At 45.0% G+C, this 18,915-nt stretch overlaps 1 protein-coding gene across 2 annotated transcripts in view; it reads right to left on the minus strand.

Moving 5' to 3' along the window:
• Window positions 1-18,915, minus strand: part of SGPP2 (sphingosine-1-phosphate phosphatase 2) — a 39,431-nt gene that overhangs the window by 17,077 nt on the left and 3,439 nt on the right. The window contains exons 1-2 of one of the 2 annotated variants that reach the window (XM_087739371.1): window positions 14,181-14,242; window positions 9,494-9,652 (exon numbers count right to left, since the gene is read on the minus strand). In XM_087739371.1, coding sequence (XP_087595497.1) covers window positions 9,494-9,652; window positions 14,181-14,234 — 213 coding nt within the window. In that variant the 5' untranslated portion in view covers window positions 14,235-14,242. Of the gene's footprint in view, window positions 1-9,493; window positions 9,653-14,180; window positions 14,243-18,915 lie in introns of those variants that run through there. The other variant, XM_087739370.1, reaches the window with a different exon arrangement.

An 18,915-nucleotide genomic window follows, 5' to 3' on the forward strand; every position in this document is an offset into this window, starting at 1 on the left:
ATGAGCATGGAGGACAGGCTAAAGATCACAGAGCTAAGCCTCACCTACACTTGACTTGAATTACCTATTTGTACGATGCCAAAGATCTTTGAAGGCCCTGGAATAAATTTAGCATGAGCAGAAAATACCCCAAGTCCAGACTGGCAAGTAACTTGGGACTGCTTAGGGCCCCAGGACTGGGTAATTCTGCTGTGATTTCCAGCCTACCCTAGGTAAGCCAAACAGCACATTCATGACAGCTTCGGACAGGCAAACAGGGGAGGGTAGGTGAAGGCTTAACCCAGGAGCGTGTCACCTTGTAGCAGCTGATAGGCAGCAAATTTAGGCATTTCAAAGTCTAAAGCAGAGTGACTGCTCAAGCCTGCCATGCTGGGCTTCACCCAGCTCCCCTTTCTTCACACAGGCTGGGAAGATTGAGGGAGGAAGGAGGGGCTAGACTCAAACCATACTCACCTAAGATTTAAATAAAACCCATTCCAAAAGTCTTTGCATGCTCATGGACTTTTCCACCTGATGGGTCTGCAGCTGAATGTTGGAGAGAAGAGGGAACAGGCCCTTGAACACTGAGCAAGCAGACACTGTTTGCTCTCTCGTAGGCATGGCAAAGAAAAGAAACCTTGAAGCAAATAATTTCTTCATGCTTTATTGTTCTGTTCACTTCTTTCCTACACTGCTGACATTTTTTGCCTACCTAGAGCGCTATATTACAGCTCTCGATGCTATTCTTCTGTGTTTATTTCTAGCACAGGCTCTCTTCCACTCCGTCCGACTGACGCAGATCAACCGAATTTTCTGCAGTTCTGGTGGAAAATGGTTTGCCGACATCTTCAGCATAAATAATTTTAATTTGCACATTTGCACCTCTGTCTCTGCATGGAGAATTTGTCTGAACCTGGAGACTTTTCCATTACCAAAGCAACAAAGTCAAAGCCGTGATGGATTGTGTGGGACACAATTAGCTGGAGAAGATAACTACACAGAAAAGCATGGGAATTCAGTTGAGATTTCACAAAAGTTGATGGGATGGGCATAGCTAATTCCCTTTTCTCTGAAAGCTGACAGCAGCAACTCTAACAACCACGTACCTCAGACCGTTCAAACTTTCCAAAATGAAACTTAACCATTTCACACCCGAGTTAGAGATGTGTTAGCAAACGAGAGGGGCTGCTCGAGCTGGCAGGGAGGGAGGGGAGCTGGAGTTCAAGGATGGGAAAGGCAAGAGCACCACAGGTCAGCACTGCAGCCTTCCCGGGTCACTGGACACCCACAAGCAGGGCCCCAACCTGGGCAGAAGCAAAGCAATGCTCTTGGGCATCAGACAGGTCCGTACAGGAGCCCTCGCCACAGTTTCCCACAGGAGCACCCTGTTAGGGGAGATAAAAGGATTCTGCTCTGCCTCTGTATTTGCAAGTCCTACAAGCTACAGTTGTGACAAATGCCACAATGGGAGTCCTTACTAAAGAAACGATGGCAAAAGCAAGGCGGACTGTGGCAGGGGAGCAGATGTGTGGTAGAGGAGTCACTAGCAACAACCACACACACGCATAACACAGGGAAATGCCGCTTTCCCTTCTGTATTGAGGTGTGCGCACACACATAACGAAAAGTTGCTGACATAGCGCTGCCATGGTGGGGACCCTCAGGAAGTTATGTCAGCTCCCTAATATTTGCAACATCACTTGGCAGTGACACAGCAGCACCAGCTGGAGATGTAGGAAATAAAATACATCCTCCCAGCCCCTGGCGGCTGTCGCCACTGCTCCCCCCTGCCCCAGGAGCTGCCTGGCTGCTCTGCTGCGGTCTGCGCAGCTCCCGCGTCCCCTGCTGCTGCTCTGCCTCGCTGAAACACAACCCGGGCGCTTCATTTCTGTGGCTGGATCCGTGAGCTGCGTTCGCAGGCAGAGGAGAGCCCAGGGCTAGGCAAGGCAGGCTTTTCCTCCCCAGGGCTCCTGCCCCGTACTGCAAGGGAATATATTACCCACATCTTGCTCTGCTCCGCAGTGAAGCAGTAAGCAGCTGGCTTACTAAGCCATGCTTGAAATCTACGGTACGGCTACTCTAATGTGTTCAGAGTTGAACCAGCCTCTACTGTTTCTGCACTGCCAGGTGCTACCGCATCAGCTCGGCACGCTGCGGTCGTGCTGGGAACGCAATGCGGCACAGGCTGCGCCGAGGCTGCTGTCCCTCCCGGGGGTCCCGCACTTACAACCACACAGGCTGAACACCTGGGCCAGGGCAGCAAGCCTGACACACGGGGACATTTTTCTAACCCCAAGCCCACAACATCAGTATTCGGTTTGGGATTATTTTAATTTCTAGTGCTATGCAGATGACTCTGAAGTCTTCAGAATTAAATCCGTACAACAAATGCAAGAAGTATTTAAAAATTACCTGGGTAAAGACTTCTTATTTGTTGTACACACTTGTTCCCCTCTCAAAGGGTTTTTCCGTAATGCTGTAAGCAGCTTAAAAACAAGACATTCCCCAGACTCTGCTGCCTACCATACTGCTGGGGCTGCCTAGGCTGCGTGAGAGGAAAAGCAATCCTTCAGAGCCAACGCATCAGGTGAAGGAAAGGCAAAGCTTCCTGGCCACTATGGGTCAACAGCATTACATTTTACTACAGAAATGTAATTAGCAATTGCTAGCAGCACAAGAGCCTTTTTCTGAGGTTTCCTCTGACTTTGCTCTGAGTCATATATATGGTCCATCTCCAAAAATACATCCTCACCTGGGGCTTTGTACTGGGGTAAACAAGAGGAATCTACCTTTATGTTTTAACAGATCTTGCTTTAGTGAACAATGACAAATCAAACGCAAGGCACTGGCATCCACATAGGCCCAGGTGCTGACACATTTGTCCCAACATCTGCAGGGGTTCCCTCAGGGGTAAGGGACTGTTCCCCTCCCTGTGGGCATCAGAGTCCCATAAAGTGACCTGGCTCCTTGACATTTGCATAACTCTGGTATTGCTTCAATAATTTAAGAAGTGGTATTGCTCATCTGCAGGCGTTGCCTGGCATTTTCAATGGTCTTCCCTCCCTACTCCTGCAGTCGCTGTGGGCAGCCCTTCTGTGGCAGATAGCAAGGGTGCTGCACATATTTACCACTGCAATGCAGACATGTGTGAAGGCACATAGACAAACACAGCCGAGCCAGCTCCGCATGCAGAGGCACGGGACCAGTGCCTCAAGGCGCAATTTCCCCTTTGCAACATTGACATGGCAGCTGCCCAGACCCCAAAGCTGGCAGGTTTTCGGAAACAGGCCCAGTGCCGCAGGCGTGCTGCGTGTGTCACAACCTCCTCACGCTCCAGGCATCCCTCCTCCGCCACAACCTCCGCACGGGGACGGACACACATGGCTGTCCCACAGGTGTGCAAAGGTCAGGAGGAGCAATTTTTTTTGTACTCTGTAATATTTCAGCTAACAAACGTGAACCAGAACATATCTATTTTCAACTTTTGATCCTGCAGCCCTCCCATACGCATTATTGATCTATTAAAAGGACAAGATTAAATTCTAGAGAAGACATGGGGTCAAATAGCATTGGTGACTTCTTCCCCGAGACTCACGCTGTGGCAGCCTGACTTTGAATCTGCTGTTTTGGCTCCAAAACAGAAACTCTATAACCTGGCTCTAGAAACCCTGCCCTGCAATAGTATTTGTCATCTTCCCAGAAAGGAAATTTACAGTTTGAAAATGATGTTGCTTTTGTTTTTATCATAATCTCTGTGTGCTGACAGGAGTGACAGAGCACATCGGGAACACTGGAAAGAGGGAAAAAATAAGGATGCACTATTAATAAACTGGCATTTGCAAGAGATTAGTCAAGCAGCAGCAAAGACTGTATCCTGAAAGCGCCAGCTATTTTTCATGGTTGTCAAGGCAGGTGTGACTTTGATTCACCATAGAGAAATTAAACGAAGCATCCAGCCTGCACTGTTCACAGCGTCTATTCTCAGCATCCCCCAGCTAAGGTTTAAGTGAACAGATAACACGGCAATGGATAATAGCTGTGACTGTGCCCCTTGAGCATCACTTGGTTCACAGCGAAAGAGGAGCAGAGCAAGGAAGAGTATGTTATTCTGGAGATGCTCCTCCTACCCCCAAGTCAATGCCAACAACTAAGGCTTGGCTTCAGGGAAATAACGATGAAAGCCACTGGGCAGCACTGCTGGCCTTTTGCCCTGGTGGCGGCCCAGGTGGAGGAAGCCCCACAGAGCCCCAGGCAGCCCCAGCCTGGGGGGCCCTAAGCCACCCTCTGGCTGCATCCTGCTCCCCATCCCCTCCCCGAGCCACCTGGATGCTGCCCAGATGCAGAGATGCCAACAGCAAGTGAGAGGCTGGGCAGCTCCTTGAGGCACACACACCTTACGGGAGAGGGCAGCTGGCTAGGGCAACTCAAGGATCCGCCATCTCCAGCACGGTTATTGTTTTCCAGAAAAAAAAAACATCAATCTTGTGCTAGCTGCACAGGAACTTCACATGACATTTGTCGAGGATTTGGACAGGTGCAATGGAACGTTTAAGGTTGCATTGAGCTGGTGGGATGCTCAAACATTTATTTAATTGGTCCCGGCCATGATGTGAGCAGCACATCCACGAGGCAGGTCTCCAGCCCACCACAAGCAGTGCCAGGCTCAGCAGCGAGCGGCAGTGCAGCATGCATGTCACGGCCAGGGGCAGCAGGGGATGGGAGGAGGGAAGAGACAGCACAGGCAGCTTCTTTAAAAAAAAAAAAAAATTATATATGAAGGAGGACTTTGGCTCTCCCAAGTCAGACTTCAGAAAAACAAAACCAGAACAATATGATCAAAAGAGCCTCATGCCTCCAGAAGTAAAACCGACCAACATCCTGGGACGTTCACTCTGTCTTTAAAAGAAGTCTTCAGGCAAAAACTGTAAGATAGCAGACTATCTTGTGATGGGTCTAAATAAGAGGCATTTGGGCCCAGAGTCTCCTGGTAGCAGGAAAAACTACTATCATTGACCTGGTTTATCATCTAACGCCTGAAAGTGTTACAACTTGTAGTTCTAGTGAAATGAAAAAGGTTTCCAATTTAAACTTTGCCTCAAATTATTCTGACTGAAATTTAGCAGTCTTGAACTGACATCTAATACGCAACGTTTAACTTAATTCAGCAGCTCAGTTACAAAAGCTTCACTGGCACTTTTTCTTCAAGGGTAGAGTACGGCTACCGGCACGTACAAAATCCTCTCAATAAACACTTTATCATCTTACACATGGCATTTTCTTTTACAGACCACTTATTTTTGTATTCTGACATTTTGTACTTACTTACATGCCTGAATACAGTCTTGCATATGCTCTTATGCAGTCTACTATATGGCACTTTAAAAAGTTGTGACTTTCCCGAGACTATGTTTATCAGCTGTTCCAAACCTGTTTTCATGAAACGTTGCAAAAGCACACAAATATTTTGGTGAAACGTTGCAAAAGCACACAAATATTTTGGTGAAACGTTGCAAAAGCACACAAATATTTTGGTGAAACGTTGCAAAAGCACACAAATATTTTGGTGAAACGTTGCAAAAGCACACAAATATTTTGGTGAAACGTTGCAAAAGCACAAAAACTAACAAACACAGAAGAATCACTAAAGCCAGTTTGCTGCAAAGTGCATTTTCAAAGCAGCATCCAGGGATTCAGTTGCCACACATAATAATTGCAGGTAAACTCCTGCTGGTTATTAAACTCCTGGTTACTCTGAAAGCCGGAGTTCAGGGCTCATCGCTCCCAAGTAACTAAACGCTGACAGCCTTTGGAAAACTGTGTGTCTAAAAAGCAAGGCGGGGAAACTAAATTGCCATGGATTCAGACCCAGGATCTTCTCAGAGCTGCCCGTGCTGCGCCCAGCACCGCTTGGGCCCCAGCCGGGGGAGCCCGGAGGGGTACGGGCAGCCCGGCGAGCGCCTGCCTGGCACCGCCAGCCTCCCAAACTCTGCCTTCCTTTGGCGATGCCGCCGTCGCTTGAGTCAGCAGCTTATCGCTGTCATATGCCAACAGCTTCCACACCTGCCCCGACAAAGTCCACGCTGGCCAGCTCTTATTTATATTGTACAAATGAAAGTTTTAGGCTTAAAAGAGCTGTGGGTACATTTTACATCCACACACCCTGAAAAAAACAAGAAAATTTCCAGGCATGCTGAATGGCAAGCAGAAACTGTTAACTATTCATTTCCAGGCTGAAATTCCACAGCAAAATAAAGCTTTCAACCCTGAAAGGGGGCAGAGATTAAAAAAAACACCAAACTGAACTTTCACCTCTTGAGCCGAGATGTGCAGTAAATTTAAAGTACATTTAGTTCATGTGAAGTTATTTTTCATCTCTGCACTTCTTGGTTGAAGTAGCAAGAGTCACAGGCATCAAAGCCTCGTCTGTGCAGATTCAAGGGCGTTTACTTCAAAGAGCTGAAGAAGGGAAGCGAAGACACCAGGGTACCTTTGACACTGACCCAGCATCTTGATTGGAGGTTTCAGGCTGCTATTTCACTTGTCTTATCCCTAAAGGGAAAGGTAAAGCCTACATATATACTGTGAATCCTCAGAGGAAAGGCACCATGCAAGCACAATGTGCTGCTTTAAGCTCCCAAAGCACCAGGATGTGGCCGCAGTCAGCATCTCCCAGAGCCATCCAGCTAAACAGAAAACCATGAGCAGCTGGTTTTGGGGACCGAGGACTGGAGAAGACATGCCAGGGCACCAAGTCCACTCTTCTGCTGCCGCTGAAATAAACTCTCTTTGCAATTTTTCTTCTGCCCTTCTAGAGCTATTTCACACCCTTTGGCTTCAACTTAGCTTATTTACAACTGTCTTCTGCAACGTTTCTCATCATGACTGTACTTTTATTTTAAGAAGCTCCTCCTTCCCCTGGTGTTTACAGGCCGCCCCATTCTCTCTCCGACTTCACTTTGTTAGGGACTTATCTAAGCTTTCAGTCTCTACTCAGAAAATAGCCTGTTCCCTAATCATCCCTGGCCCTGCTCCAGTTCGAATTTATCTCTCTCAAATGTGGGGGACTGGCTCTGCATAAACCATGAAAGATAAGATGGCAGGAAGGCCTTCTAAACAGCATTAATACGGCTTTAATTTTTAAGGGAAGAAACTCCCCTGATTCATCCTGGGACTCTGACTCTTGTCATTTCCAACCTGCAGCACAAACTCACAGGTTTAATTCTCCAACAGCACAAAATGAAGTACCACACTCAGTACCGCTTCTGTTTCTCCATCGCCCAAGGATAAAGCCACTTCTCCCACGCAGTGGTCTAACCCCCTTCGTCACAACCACCCCTGCCGACCATGTTTTACCAGCACTTTTTCCCAACATACCCGTGTGCTTTGCACCAGGCTCACAAAAAGGTCCACTGTCTCTCTCCCTGCTGAAGAGCTTCACTAACAACCTCTCCTCATCCCAAACAGTGTTAAAAGGGAACTATGGCTACCTTCTCCTCAGGGCTCTCTGTTCGACACCAACTCCTTTCCCCAGCTGGACAAGAGCCTTCTGCAGACCACACCTGGGTGCTGCGCTTGCCCCGTAGTGCTCTTCCCAGCCTTCTACTGGCAGCTGTTGTCAGAGACTATGGGGCTACCTGGATTTTTACTTTATCTAACATGGCTGTTCTCAGCCCCACATCATCATCCATGCAGAAACAGAAGCATTTCTTTAAAACTCTGAATTGCAGATAGTCTGCAAATCTGCACTCCTGCTCACCACGGTGTCACCAGACAGGCCTCCTTCCAGTGCTATCACCAAAAACCTTCCAGTAAATTAAAAGCACAGCTTTGTCACATTGAACACCTTGGCATCTCCCATGCAAAGCTGATCCTGCTGTTGCGTACATGCCCAAGGTGTCTAAGACAGACCAACACCACTTACAGCACCATGACTGCTGATTCCTGTTCACAGCCTGCTCACCAGCAAATAAGCCACCCAGCTGAGCTTGCCATAACATTAACACATAGCCTGCACAGACATTTTTAGCTATTTCACAATTACATATAATTAAAATGTTTTTAACTACAGATTGTCACACGTCTGTGTACTTAAAACAGCTCCTCCTTTTTAGTATAAAATGCAACTCCAGAACTCCCTAAGTCAAAGAATAATATTAATAATCATAATATCACATGCATGAATACTGTAATTAAACCAGCCTAGATCTGGCCAGTACTCAGATGGACTCCTTGCAAGGTAAAGGCAAGGCAAGTCTGCAGAAAGGCATGCGAGGAGCTCTAAAGAGTCATTTTTTTGAGCTATATGCAAACCCAGAAGGCAGTGACTACCAATTATCATCTTCTGTGGCACATTTCCAGAAGCAGTAGGTGTACTCCTGGCCAAAACCCAACTCTAATTATACAGTGTCCACCTACTTCTAAATTTCATCTGCAAGTTATTTTTCGTGTTCTCTTTATAAAATGTATTGACTAGGGTTACTGGCACGGAACAACTGATGCTTTCTGTCCAAGACCAGGTGCATCTGAAGTGTATGACCCAATTCAGATTGTTTTTATTATTTCTCATGACATTACTTGGACAAAAGACAGAATATTATTAACCAGAACTAAGTCAAGGAGAAGCTTCACTGTAAAGAAACAAAGCTAGATATCACATCCAAGTTTTTACCAAGCTTCAATTTCTTACATCAATGTAGATTGACAGCTAAACCTCCAGGGTCTGCCATCTGCCAGAGATGCTTCCTACCTCCCTTCTTTGCTCTAAAACGGTCTTATTTGGACAGCAAAGGTCTGATCGATACCAAGATGAGCAATGGCAGCGACAAAACAACAGCCATTCCCAGACTTAAGTGCCTGGTTATCTACTGGTTTCCAGTACCAGAATGGAAATACATTATTCTGGATACCCCAAACCACAGTTGTGAAGGCTGAAGCAATGCTGAAGCCAGCTAATTTGAGAATGCTCTGGTGTTAACAAAAATCAATGCTTTTAAGTCTCAGCCTTCAACAGAGAATCTGATTTCCCCCCCAGAAGTGACTGCAGAAGCACCCTGTTTATTCCACTGCAGCCTGCAGTCCCCTTCCTATTAGATTTATACTGATTTCAGCTGGGCCAGAACTATATGAACAGGTTATGCAGAAGAAATTGCGGTAAGAGAAAGATTTCCTAAAATGATAAAGGATCCTTAAAATATCATAATACATTGGGAAGGAAGTGTTTTCCCAACTGTTCTGTGCAAACCCTGTCAAAAGCAACTCAATCAGTTATGGGGCTGAAAAAAGTCAGTGCAAAATGTAACGAGATGAAGACACCCTGCGTCAGCTAATGCCTCTCGCCTCCTCTCTGTGTCGCAATGCCTCTGCTTCATGAACACACAAGTTACACATATAAATAATGTTGGCCTTTTTTTGTTTGAAGGGATTTTGTTTGTTTGAAGGATTATTCTTAAATATTCATTTGCTATAGTTACAGAATGAACAAACACATGTTTAAATAGGTCATAGAAATACTTACAGACCAAATAATTATCATCCTTCTAGACACGGAGTGATCTATGTTCCAGTAGGTAAATGGAAGGAAAGTGATATAAAAAATCTCTTCACCCAAAGCAGCTGAAAACTTGAACAAGTAGTAGTAGAAGTAGTTCTTCACAATATACTTCTGTGCATAACCCTGGAAAGGAGAAGATTTTAGAAAGTTTTAGTGAATTAGCAAATTATATCAAACATTTAAGATATTTTAGCTGTTACAGTTCCCAGCCCTTAAACCAAATACTTTGTTGGACCAAGTGTCAAGAAATGAATTTCAATTTTTCTAATAGAATGAAGACTATAGTGATAACTCAATTACATTTCCTGCAGATCAGAAATCTATTCAAACTAATTAAGGGTAGCAGTCACATTGACAAAGGTTTTCAAAAGCTCGGATCAGTCTTTCCTCCAGGGAAATCAAGCATATTTAAGAAAGGGTACCAATGCATTAATTTTGAGGGTTCTACAACTGTAGATAAAGAGAGGCACCATTGCTTTCGCTGGAAATGTGTTTTGAGATGAAAAAGTAAACTGCAATTACTGAACCATTTAATTTAAAAATTTCTTTATTATAGCAGGCAAATTTTACCCTGCTAGTCCCTGAAATTTGCCATCAGGCACCACTGGTAACAGCATCCCCTGCGCTGCCCTCAACACCAGGCTCTTCCACGCGCTTCCAACCCCGCGTTCCCCCACGGTGGGATGCTCATCACATCGCCCCACACTGAAATGCCGCAGCTGTAAGCTACAGCCCTTAGAGGTGAGTTGGCTCAGTAATCGCAGCTGCATGAGCTGATCTGGGGGAAACAAGGTTGCGAGCGGGCAGAGAGAGGAGCTGCCCCTGTCACCACCAAATTTTCGCTCTGATATCTTTAAGTACCAACAATCAGGTTGTCTCTTTGAACATCACCAGCAGATATACTGCAAACAGTATCAGGTGACACTGTTTAGGAGTTTATTCACTTTATTAAGCTACAGATTTCACTGCTCACTGGATTTGGCAGCTAGATGATTTCATTAGATGTACCCCACCTAACATACTCGTTTTCCCTCTTCTGAAAGGCTGCACCCAGCCCACCGGAGCTGGGAAGCCACACAACAGCATATATTAAGGCCATGACTTTGGTCACTTTTGGCGAGGTTTGCTGTTGCTGCCGTTTGGGACTAGTACACCACTAAGAAGCCTCCCACCTTGTTAGCAGGAACAATATGCAAGTGAATCACATTTTATATAAACATCTGTACACTTCAGAAAATAGAAGATATAAAGACGATTTTTGATTTGGGGGTGGGAGCAAGGGAGCCAATCTAGTCTCTCTCCATCTCCCCCAAAAGAAAAAAAACATAAAAAATGGAAGTTAGCTGTGTAAATACGAAATGAAAGAACTTCCTAAAGATGAGAGCTGAGATCATGAAGGTTTCAGCATAGACACGCTAAGTTAAGATATAGCTTTGACATAATCTCCTACAGCACTTCCAAGAGGAAAACTATTATGCTTGGACTTGACTGTGTAACTAAACTACCAGAGAGAAATTCTCATCCTACATGCTAGTGAGAAAATAAAAATCATCTAAGGAGTCTAGACGTGCAACTGTGACTCATTGTAAAAGCCATTAGAAGTTCCAGTCCCTTAATCTGCTTTCAATATGGAGATGAGGCAAACTGCACGAAGGCAACAAAAGCAAGATGGAAAGAAGCTGCATCCATTCACCTATTAAAAAAAAACAACCAACAACTTAAGCTGATTTTTGCGTGAATAAACAGAAAAGATGAGTCAACGCTTTTGAAACACTGGGGTCACAGGAGTGTTCCCCTATGTATTAGTAATGGAGGTCACAGATGAGTTACTGGCACCCCTCTAAGATAATTCAGCAGTATGCTATGGCTGGCTGAATGACAGAGCAATCAGTCTAAGTGTCTCGAGTCTCATACACCACTTAGAAAACACCCCCAGTGCAATTAGCAACTCTGATGCTTCTGTCTGAGATCCTGAAACTGTATTTGGCCATACGTACATTGCCCCAAAGAGAGCTCTCTTCTGGCATCGCTAATTCCTCAATTAAGCATCAGTCCCCAATGTATTAGGAATTACGTGCTCGTGTGCTTTAGATCAAAGATGATCAGACATATCCCTAAGGTTACTCTTTTATACTTGGACTCGTGGGATGAGGGATGAAACTTTCTAATTCCAGTAATCTGTTTTGTGAGGAAAAAAATTAATTTTTCAGGTTCTAAAAGAAATCTGAAGTTAAAAAATATTTCCAGGCAGAAGGCAGGGCCAAGTCTTCCCATAGGATTTTTAGAACCTTTTTTTTTTTTTTTTTACTATCAGAAATCACTCCCTGCTCATTTGTATTTTTTTGTTTGGTTGTTTAACACTTTTCTTTTTTTAAACACTACACCAGCAGTTGTGGACAGCCCAATGTGTGAGGCAGGGGACAAACAGATCACGCCTGTGACACACAATGGTAACAGCCACGTGTTCAGCATGCAAGGAATCACAGAATCGCTCCAGTTCATTTTAGACAGTGTACAGTAATAAAAAAAGCAATGTTTTCATTCATTGTGATCCTAAAGAATTGTAAGTACAGAACGTGCACACCAAGCACCTTTGTACCCTGGCCCGTGAGAGGTCTACATTCGGTTGCAGCAGTTCGCTCACATTTACTATTTATACCCGTTATTTCTGCAGAAAGCAAAGACTACTGTGCTTTGTGAAGTGCCTTCCCTTTTTATTCTCATTCTAACCCCAGTGCAGGAAAAAGCCATTACAATTATTTGTGTGAACGTTTAGCATCTTCTACCATTCCCAGAAGTTTATTCAACCTCTACTTTTAAATAACTCTGATCTTTAGAATTGTTTATACTTAATGCACTGAAGTGACCTGATGCCTTCCACAACATCTGAAGCACTTTCAGTGAGCCAGCCCCTCCATCCATCTCCATTACTATTTGGTCTGGATCACAGAAATTTTAATGGGCAGTAATTAAGGCTGTAGAGAGAGTCAGAATTTTAAGAACATTTCAGAAGCAAGGTGTAATAAGCCACGACATTTGCAGACGCAGAAGACAAGTAATTTCACACAAATGACCCTTCTCATCAACTATAAAATATCTGTTTTGAAAAAACTTAACTGCTCAAATTACAAGAGACTCACACATTCATGTGAGTCTCCATAAATTAAATACTCACCTGAAGTATTGGCACAGAAAACGGCCACTGTAGGGCATCCTAATTTCACAGTCTCTGCACACTGGTCATGGGTGGGTTACCCACAGCAGGTGCTGCCCCACACATGCTCAGGGGTCCGAATGCAGCCCCTACGCTGCCACAGCACCCACCCAACCTCTCCCGGAGCACAGGAGCATCCCCAAAGCCTCCCTACGGAGCAGTAACAACAGGGCCAGCAGAGCAGATCAAACCACCACCATGGTGACTCTTGGGAGACACCAACACAATGACACAGTATAGCAGGAATCCATAATTTTAGACAGTACATAATATTTAGCCTTTATAGCTGAAGTAAAGGAACAGCAGCTGAACCACTAATGTAATGGATTTAAAAATGTATTTTTAGGCAGAGGTGTACCCCCCACAAGACAAAAAAAAAAGCTGTGTAAAGATACCACTCCTTCCAGTTCCTGTAGGATCTCCCTCATCAGAATGCTAAACAGGCACTGGCTTTCCCTGCCTTGTCTCTAGAGACAAGCATCGCAGCATCTACAACTCAGAGCCTGACCCAGAGATACCATTAACCAACATTTTGTTCTCGGCTCTGAAAGATCCAAAGTAATTGAGAAGATGTGAATGTTTAATTAAAGTTCTTGAAGTCCCTTGCTTCCCTTCCAACAGAATTGCCTTGCAGAACAGCAGGAATTTCCCTCCTAAAGCCACTCGTTAATGCACTGCGATACTTCTCACTTAAGGGGGGGGGAGGTTTATGCTGCAAAAAGGCACAATATTTAGAGAAGCCACCAAAGACCAGGTACAAGAACAAAAAGCCAAAAATTCCCATCCAGATGCTGCTGTACATGGAGACAATAGAAATCAGACAATTCAGTCCCACAGTGCAATACTGTGTGGAGTATAACCAGTGGGAAGAAACCATTCTGTATCGCAGTATTCTGTATAAGCAGCCAGTTTTGTGTCACTTCTATGTTTATTAACTGTACTCAGTTAATAAAACAACCTATCATGTCACAATCAAAAATTAGGTATCAGTGATCAGGTCTTGGAAAATAAGAAAAAGCAAAAGCCATGATATCAAAGGCTTCAGCTCTTCCATCCATCTGCACAGCTAAGTGTCAAACAATTTCAGAGTTTTCTGAAGATTCAACATGCATCTGAGAGCAGCCAGTAACATCTCCAGCACCTACGCATCCACTTCTCCTGGGAGCACCAAGGCTAGAAACTCACCACTCTGAGATGAAAGAACAGGGTGGCCAGGGAAGAGGGGCTGTGCCCCAGTGGGAGATCCTGGTGTGGCTGTGAGCCCCTCGCAGGGAGGGCTTGGGGGCACAGGACCAGTGGTGAGGGAGGAGGCAGCAAAGGAGGGATACAGACACATGGAAGAAATTGCAGAGATGTCAGAAAGACAGCAGAGGGGAAGGCAGTATCATACAGAGCCTACAAAATGCGCATAAGGAGCCCCAAGCCGTGAAAACTTACCGAACCACGCTCAGACGTACGTGCAGCTGCCCGCTCTGCTCGAGCGCTTTTCATCAGGTAATTATTTTCTTTTTTCCCCTCTCCAGAATGTGATGCAGCTAGTTAACAAGAGTTTCCCAGGTTTATATAGCATCCTTGTTGTTGGACAGACACCTAGAGCTAACTGAAAACTGAGAAATGTGGGGATGGAGACAAACAGAAATCACAAGAAAACCCTCCTTCAACGCTATGAAGTTCTGACCAGCTCTGCTATTAGCAGAAAAGGTTTGCTGACCACTACACAAATAGAAAACGTCCAACTCACAGCTGTTGCGCATGCATTTACAGTGGCATGCACTAATGGTGTAATGATTAGGGACAGGGCCTTGAATCATCATTTCATGCAGAAGCAAGACAATCTCTGCATGAGAAGTAACAACGTGTGAGCTTCAAGCCAGACAACCATAATGTTTTCAGTAGTCTCAGGCACAGAACAAGCAGGGAGTCTAAAAATCAGGTGGACTTCTGGTAGCATTTCAGTAGTTTCTTAATTCATTCAAAGCACCAAAAAAGGCCATTATGAAAAGCTCTCAGCAAGGTACTTCAGCAGAGTAGTGTCACATGGCCAGCAGCACCAGGGATGGCTGGAAGCTGTCAGGCTGAAATGGGCCAGGCTTTGCAGGACCAAAGGCTGACACCAGTCAAGTGGGAAACAGGAGAGGCGTGTCCAGGACTCCCACCAGTGCTGCCATGCTGGGCACAATGCTCACCCAATCGATGTCACACCATTCATCACATCTTACATCAGTGCATCTTCACCCAAAGTTCAGTCTGTAAAGGATGGTCAGCTGAAACAGACACACACACCTGCATGATCAACTCACACTCAGCATGCCACAGTTAGGATGGGTCCAGAACATAATTAAGACACCTCAGTTTATCCCTGAAGATTTCATTTTTTAAACTTCAGATTATTTTCCCTTCCACTCTGCTAAGTACTTGGGAGGTAGACTGAATTATAGGTTATATTTCTGTACATGGCTCTTGAAGTAACATAATTAGCCCTTCTTTCTTCTGTTGAAAGAACACAGGTAGATGTAACAGAATCTGCCAAGCCATTTAAATATAAAGTGGAATAAAGTAAGACTAGAGTTGACAGAGCACTTGCTTAGGCAATTAATAGGAAGAATCAACGAAGGAAAAAATTGATTATGTCATCTTCCTAAAAGAAAGCCTTCTTAATTAAAAAAATTAAAAAGAAAAGCCCATACATCTCTTTCAGAGACTCAGGGGAATGACTGCTAATGAGACTGAGGGTGCTTGTGAAGGACTATGCCTGCAGTCAGCTGGAAGGACAGCCTCGTGTTTCCTGAAAGACAGCCTAACCGAAGTCTAGTCCAGCTTGTCCACCAAGGACAGATGGTTTACACTCCCATCACTCTGACAGAAGTTCGTCTAACCTGTCCTTACTGACGTCGATGGTGGAGGCTCCACTGCTTGCTCCAGGCGATCTCCGCATGCTTTGCTCTCCCCGACACCTAGCCTGAAATTTTCTCACTGAAATTTAAACCTATGACTATTTTCTTATCTACTACAGACAAGAAACAAATTGTTTGCTTCCTCTAAAGGCTGACATGGGAGAAGCTTGTTACAAGCATTCAAAAAGGACATAACTGTCCTCTCTTCCACTGCTTAATCACCTGGTATTTCTTACAGAAGATATTTAGCATTTTCCAGACACAGCACTTAACATGCCTGCCTTGAGTTATGGTGCCCAAAGATCAGACATGACACAGTAACGCTGAAGGAATAGTCCCGCACAATTTCGTTCATTTTGCAGGCTGTTTTCAGAATAACATGCCACCATTGGACCATACTCAACCTGTGATCTCCTCTAATAATTTTTTTCTCCATGAAAGCACTACCAAGCCTATTCTTTCCCATTCCGTAGTTGAGTATTTATTATACCTGCTTGTTCAACAGGTATCTGCACCTATTGAATAAAGTCAGTTTTCAACCATACCTTCAAATTGACGAGACTATTTGATTTCTGTTCTTGTCCTCCAGCCTACCCGCAGCTACTCCTAAATTCATCTCACAGGCAGCGTGCCTCTCACACCTACATTTCCAGCTAGTTACTTCCATGTGGCTATGAAACCTATTCTGAAGAGCCTCTGCACTCATCACTTTCCATCAAAAGGTATTCTTCATGGCACTCAAACTCGCAGGCCATTCAACTTCATATATTCCTTTCTTAGCAGATGCCTGGAGAGTTTACATCCATGATTCCTACCAGCTCATATGCTTTGGAGCTTGTACTAGTCGGTAACAAAAAGGTAAGATCATCTGATCTTCTCCACACAGTGGTCTCATGGTATCAGAATGATCTTTCAGCCTTTTTCTTTCAATACCATTCAGAAAAACCCAAAGAGGTCTACCTTCCACCACAGTCTTCAGACTTGTGAGCAAACACCTATACACACATCCCTGACACAGAGGGTAATGCCTTTGTCTTTAGTTCCTTGTATGCTCTTTATGGAAAGTTGTCCCTCTCATGGCCATTCCAGTCGCCCGAGTAACTCCTCAGACGTCCAGTTCTTACGCTCTTGTTTTTAATCACTGATGAGTGTCAACAGCAGTTTCCTGCCAAGAAAGCTGCACAACACCAGCATAAGTAGGGCTGCGTGCATCTTCTTTTTGATGAGCACTGTGAAGGCGGCTCACCTCCTTCATCCTCTCAGCAAGAGATCAGCCCCCAGCCAGAGGTCAGGCAGATTGGACACGGCTGTTTCAGGTGGCCCCGACAAAAGTGGTGGGTGAGCTTCCCATGCACTTCAGCATCCTCCTACGTTCCAGGAAGAACCGGCTGATTTGTGCAATGAGGAAGTAACAGGGCAAAAGAGAGGCAGGGGAGGGAAGGGCAGAAGGAAAAGGCCTCCTTCCTCCCCGATTTACAGTGGGAGAACAGGTTTGTTTAATTGCATTTTAATTCACAAGAATTAGATTGCAATTTTGTGAGGTGCACCACAGAGCCTACACCTGAAAGTGTCTGAGGAAGTCATTTTAAGGGTTAGGTAGCTGCAATCTCTGTGGACAGAGAGAGGGGTAATTTGAGTTAAGAACAGGAGAAAGTAAATTACAGATGGCTCAGAAGGACGGGGACTCCTGCTTCGAAACAGAGATCAAAAAAATTCCTCTGAAACTCAACCATATTTCATATCTCCAAAGGTTGAGTGTTACTAAAAGTGTTTTTGGCTAGAAGAAGGATGCGTCACACAACAACAGTTTTCAAACTGCACAGCATTAGACAGCCACCCTGCCCACGCGCCAGCTCCCTGCGAGCACCACCACCTCTTGGTTTTGACTTCCTGCCAAAACACATGAGTCAGAGCGTTACTAGGACCTGTGTGGCTGCTAGATACCCAGGCTGCTCTCCAGAGATCTGGAGAAAGAAGAGTGGGAAGCCCCTCAGTTTGCTTTTCCCCCAGCACGCCTGGGTTTGGGGACCTCCCAGCTGACGGCAGCCTAACCCAACAGAAACATACAGGAATGGCCAAATGACCAAAGACTTCAATATTATGTTTCTTTTCAGAGCAAAAAGCTTGTTCTCATCTTAAGATTTGGTTTTAGAAATTAACTATAGCCTGGAAATTTGACATCATAGATTAGTCACATATTTCTACCCAGCAGCCTCATGAACCCCATCAGCCTGTTTCTGCACACAGATTGTTTCCACGGTAGAGGTCTATTTTGAGAGGCACGAAGCAGCAAGGCTTCTGGAAGATAAACCAGCAGAATAACACCATACCATTTTCAGACAACTAAATAATTTTTTTTTAATCTGTTATAATCAGACAACAGCACAGGGAGAAGTGACGGCTTCCCCAGCAGATAGTTCCAGGATTCAAGTCAAAGAGCAGCTTTCTAAGGTAGTGCCGAACAAGGCTTCAGGTTAACTGTCATTGCAAATATGCCAATCCCAGGTAGATGTGCTCCTGGAAGGCAGAGACCATTGTAAACAGGAAGGGACATGGTGTTCAAATTGCGGCCATGACCACAGAGAAGCATGCTGGAGGACACCTCAGCAGCCCCTGGGGACGAGAGCCGTAGATAAGATGTTCTCAGTTCACTTGCTGCCTCATTATTAGTTGCAATTAGTGCAGGTCATGCCAATGTCAGCTCTGTTTCCAATGGAGAAGCACACAAATAAGCTACAGGTGCTAGCTATACTGAACTGATATGAAGCCCTATAAAGCAGGAACTTAAATAGCCATTTTCAATAAAAATCTCACAGTTTAAACACCACCACCTGTACATTCTAGACCTCAAATTTACTTGCAGTCAATAGTCACCTATTGCCCAGATGACCCATAAATATTCCCTGCAGAGCATATACACAAGGTAAAGTAAAAGAACTGGCTGTCCAAAGGAATGTTCCAGGGAGAGCAGATTTTCTCTGGCTCCTCGCCCATTAAACCTACCCCTGCTCTCCAGAGACCCAAAGGAGAAAAATGACAGCAGATGAGCTTTTATTCTTCTGGTTGATACCTGAACTAATGGCCTAAGACATTTAGCAGAATTCTAAAACAGCAAGTGGCTCACCTCCAAGTACTGGAATTAATCCTAGGATCCTGACAGCTCCTCACTATGAGGTCCAGCAGCCTCCAAAAGGATGACTCAGGCTGTGAGCTGGGAAACGCTGAGTCATGAAGCACCTAATCATCGGTGTAATGACTTGGGCTCCCGGCGCAGCCCC

The sequence above is a fragment of the Nipponia nippon genome, unplaced genomic scaffold (assembly GCF_047370975.1).
Source record: "Nipponia nippon isolate SJK-2023a ecotype South Korea unplaced genomic scaffold, ASM4737097v1 scaffold_7, whole genome shotgun sequence".
Lineage (NCBI taxonomy): Eukaryota > Metazoa > Chordata > Aves > Pelecaniformes > Threskiornithidae > Nipponia > Nipponia nippon.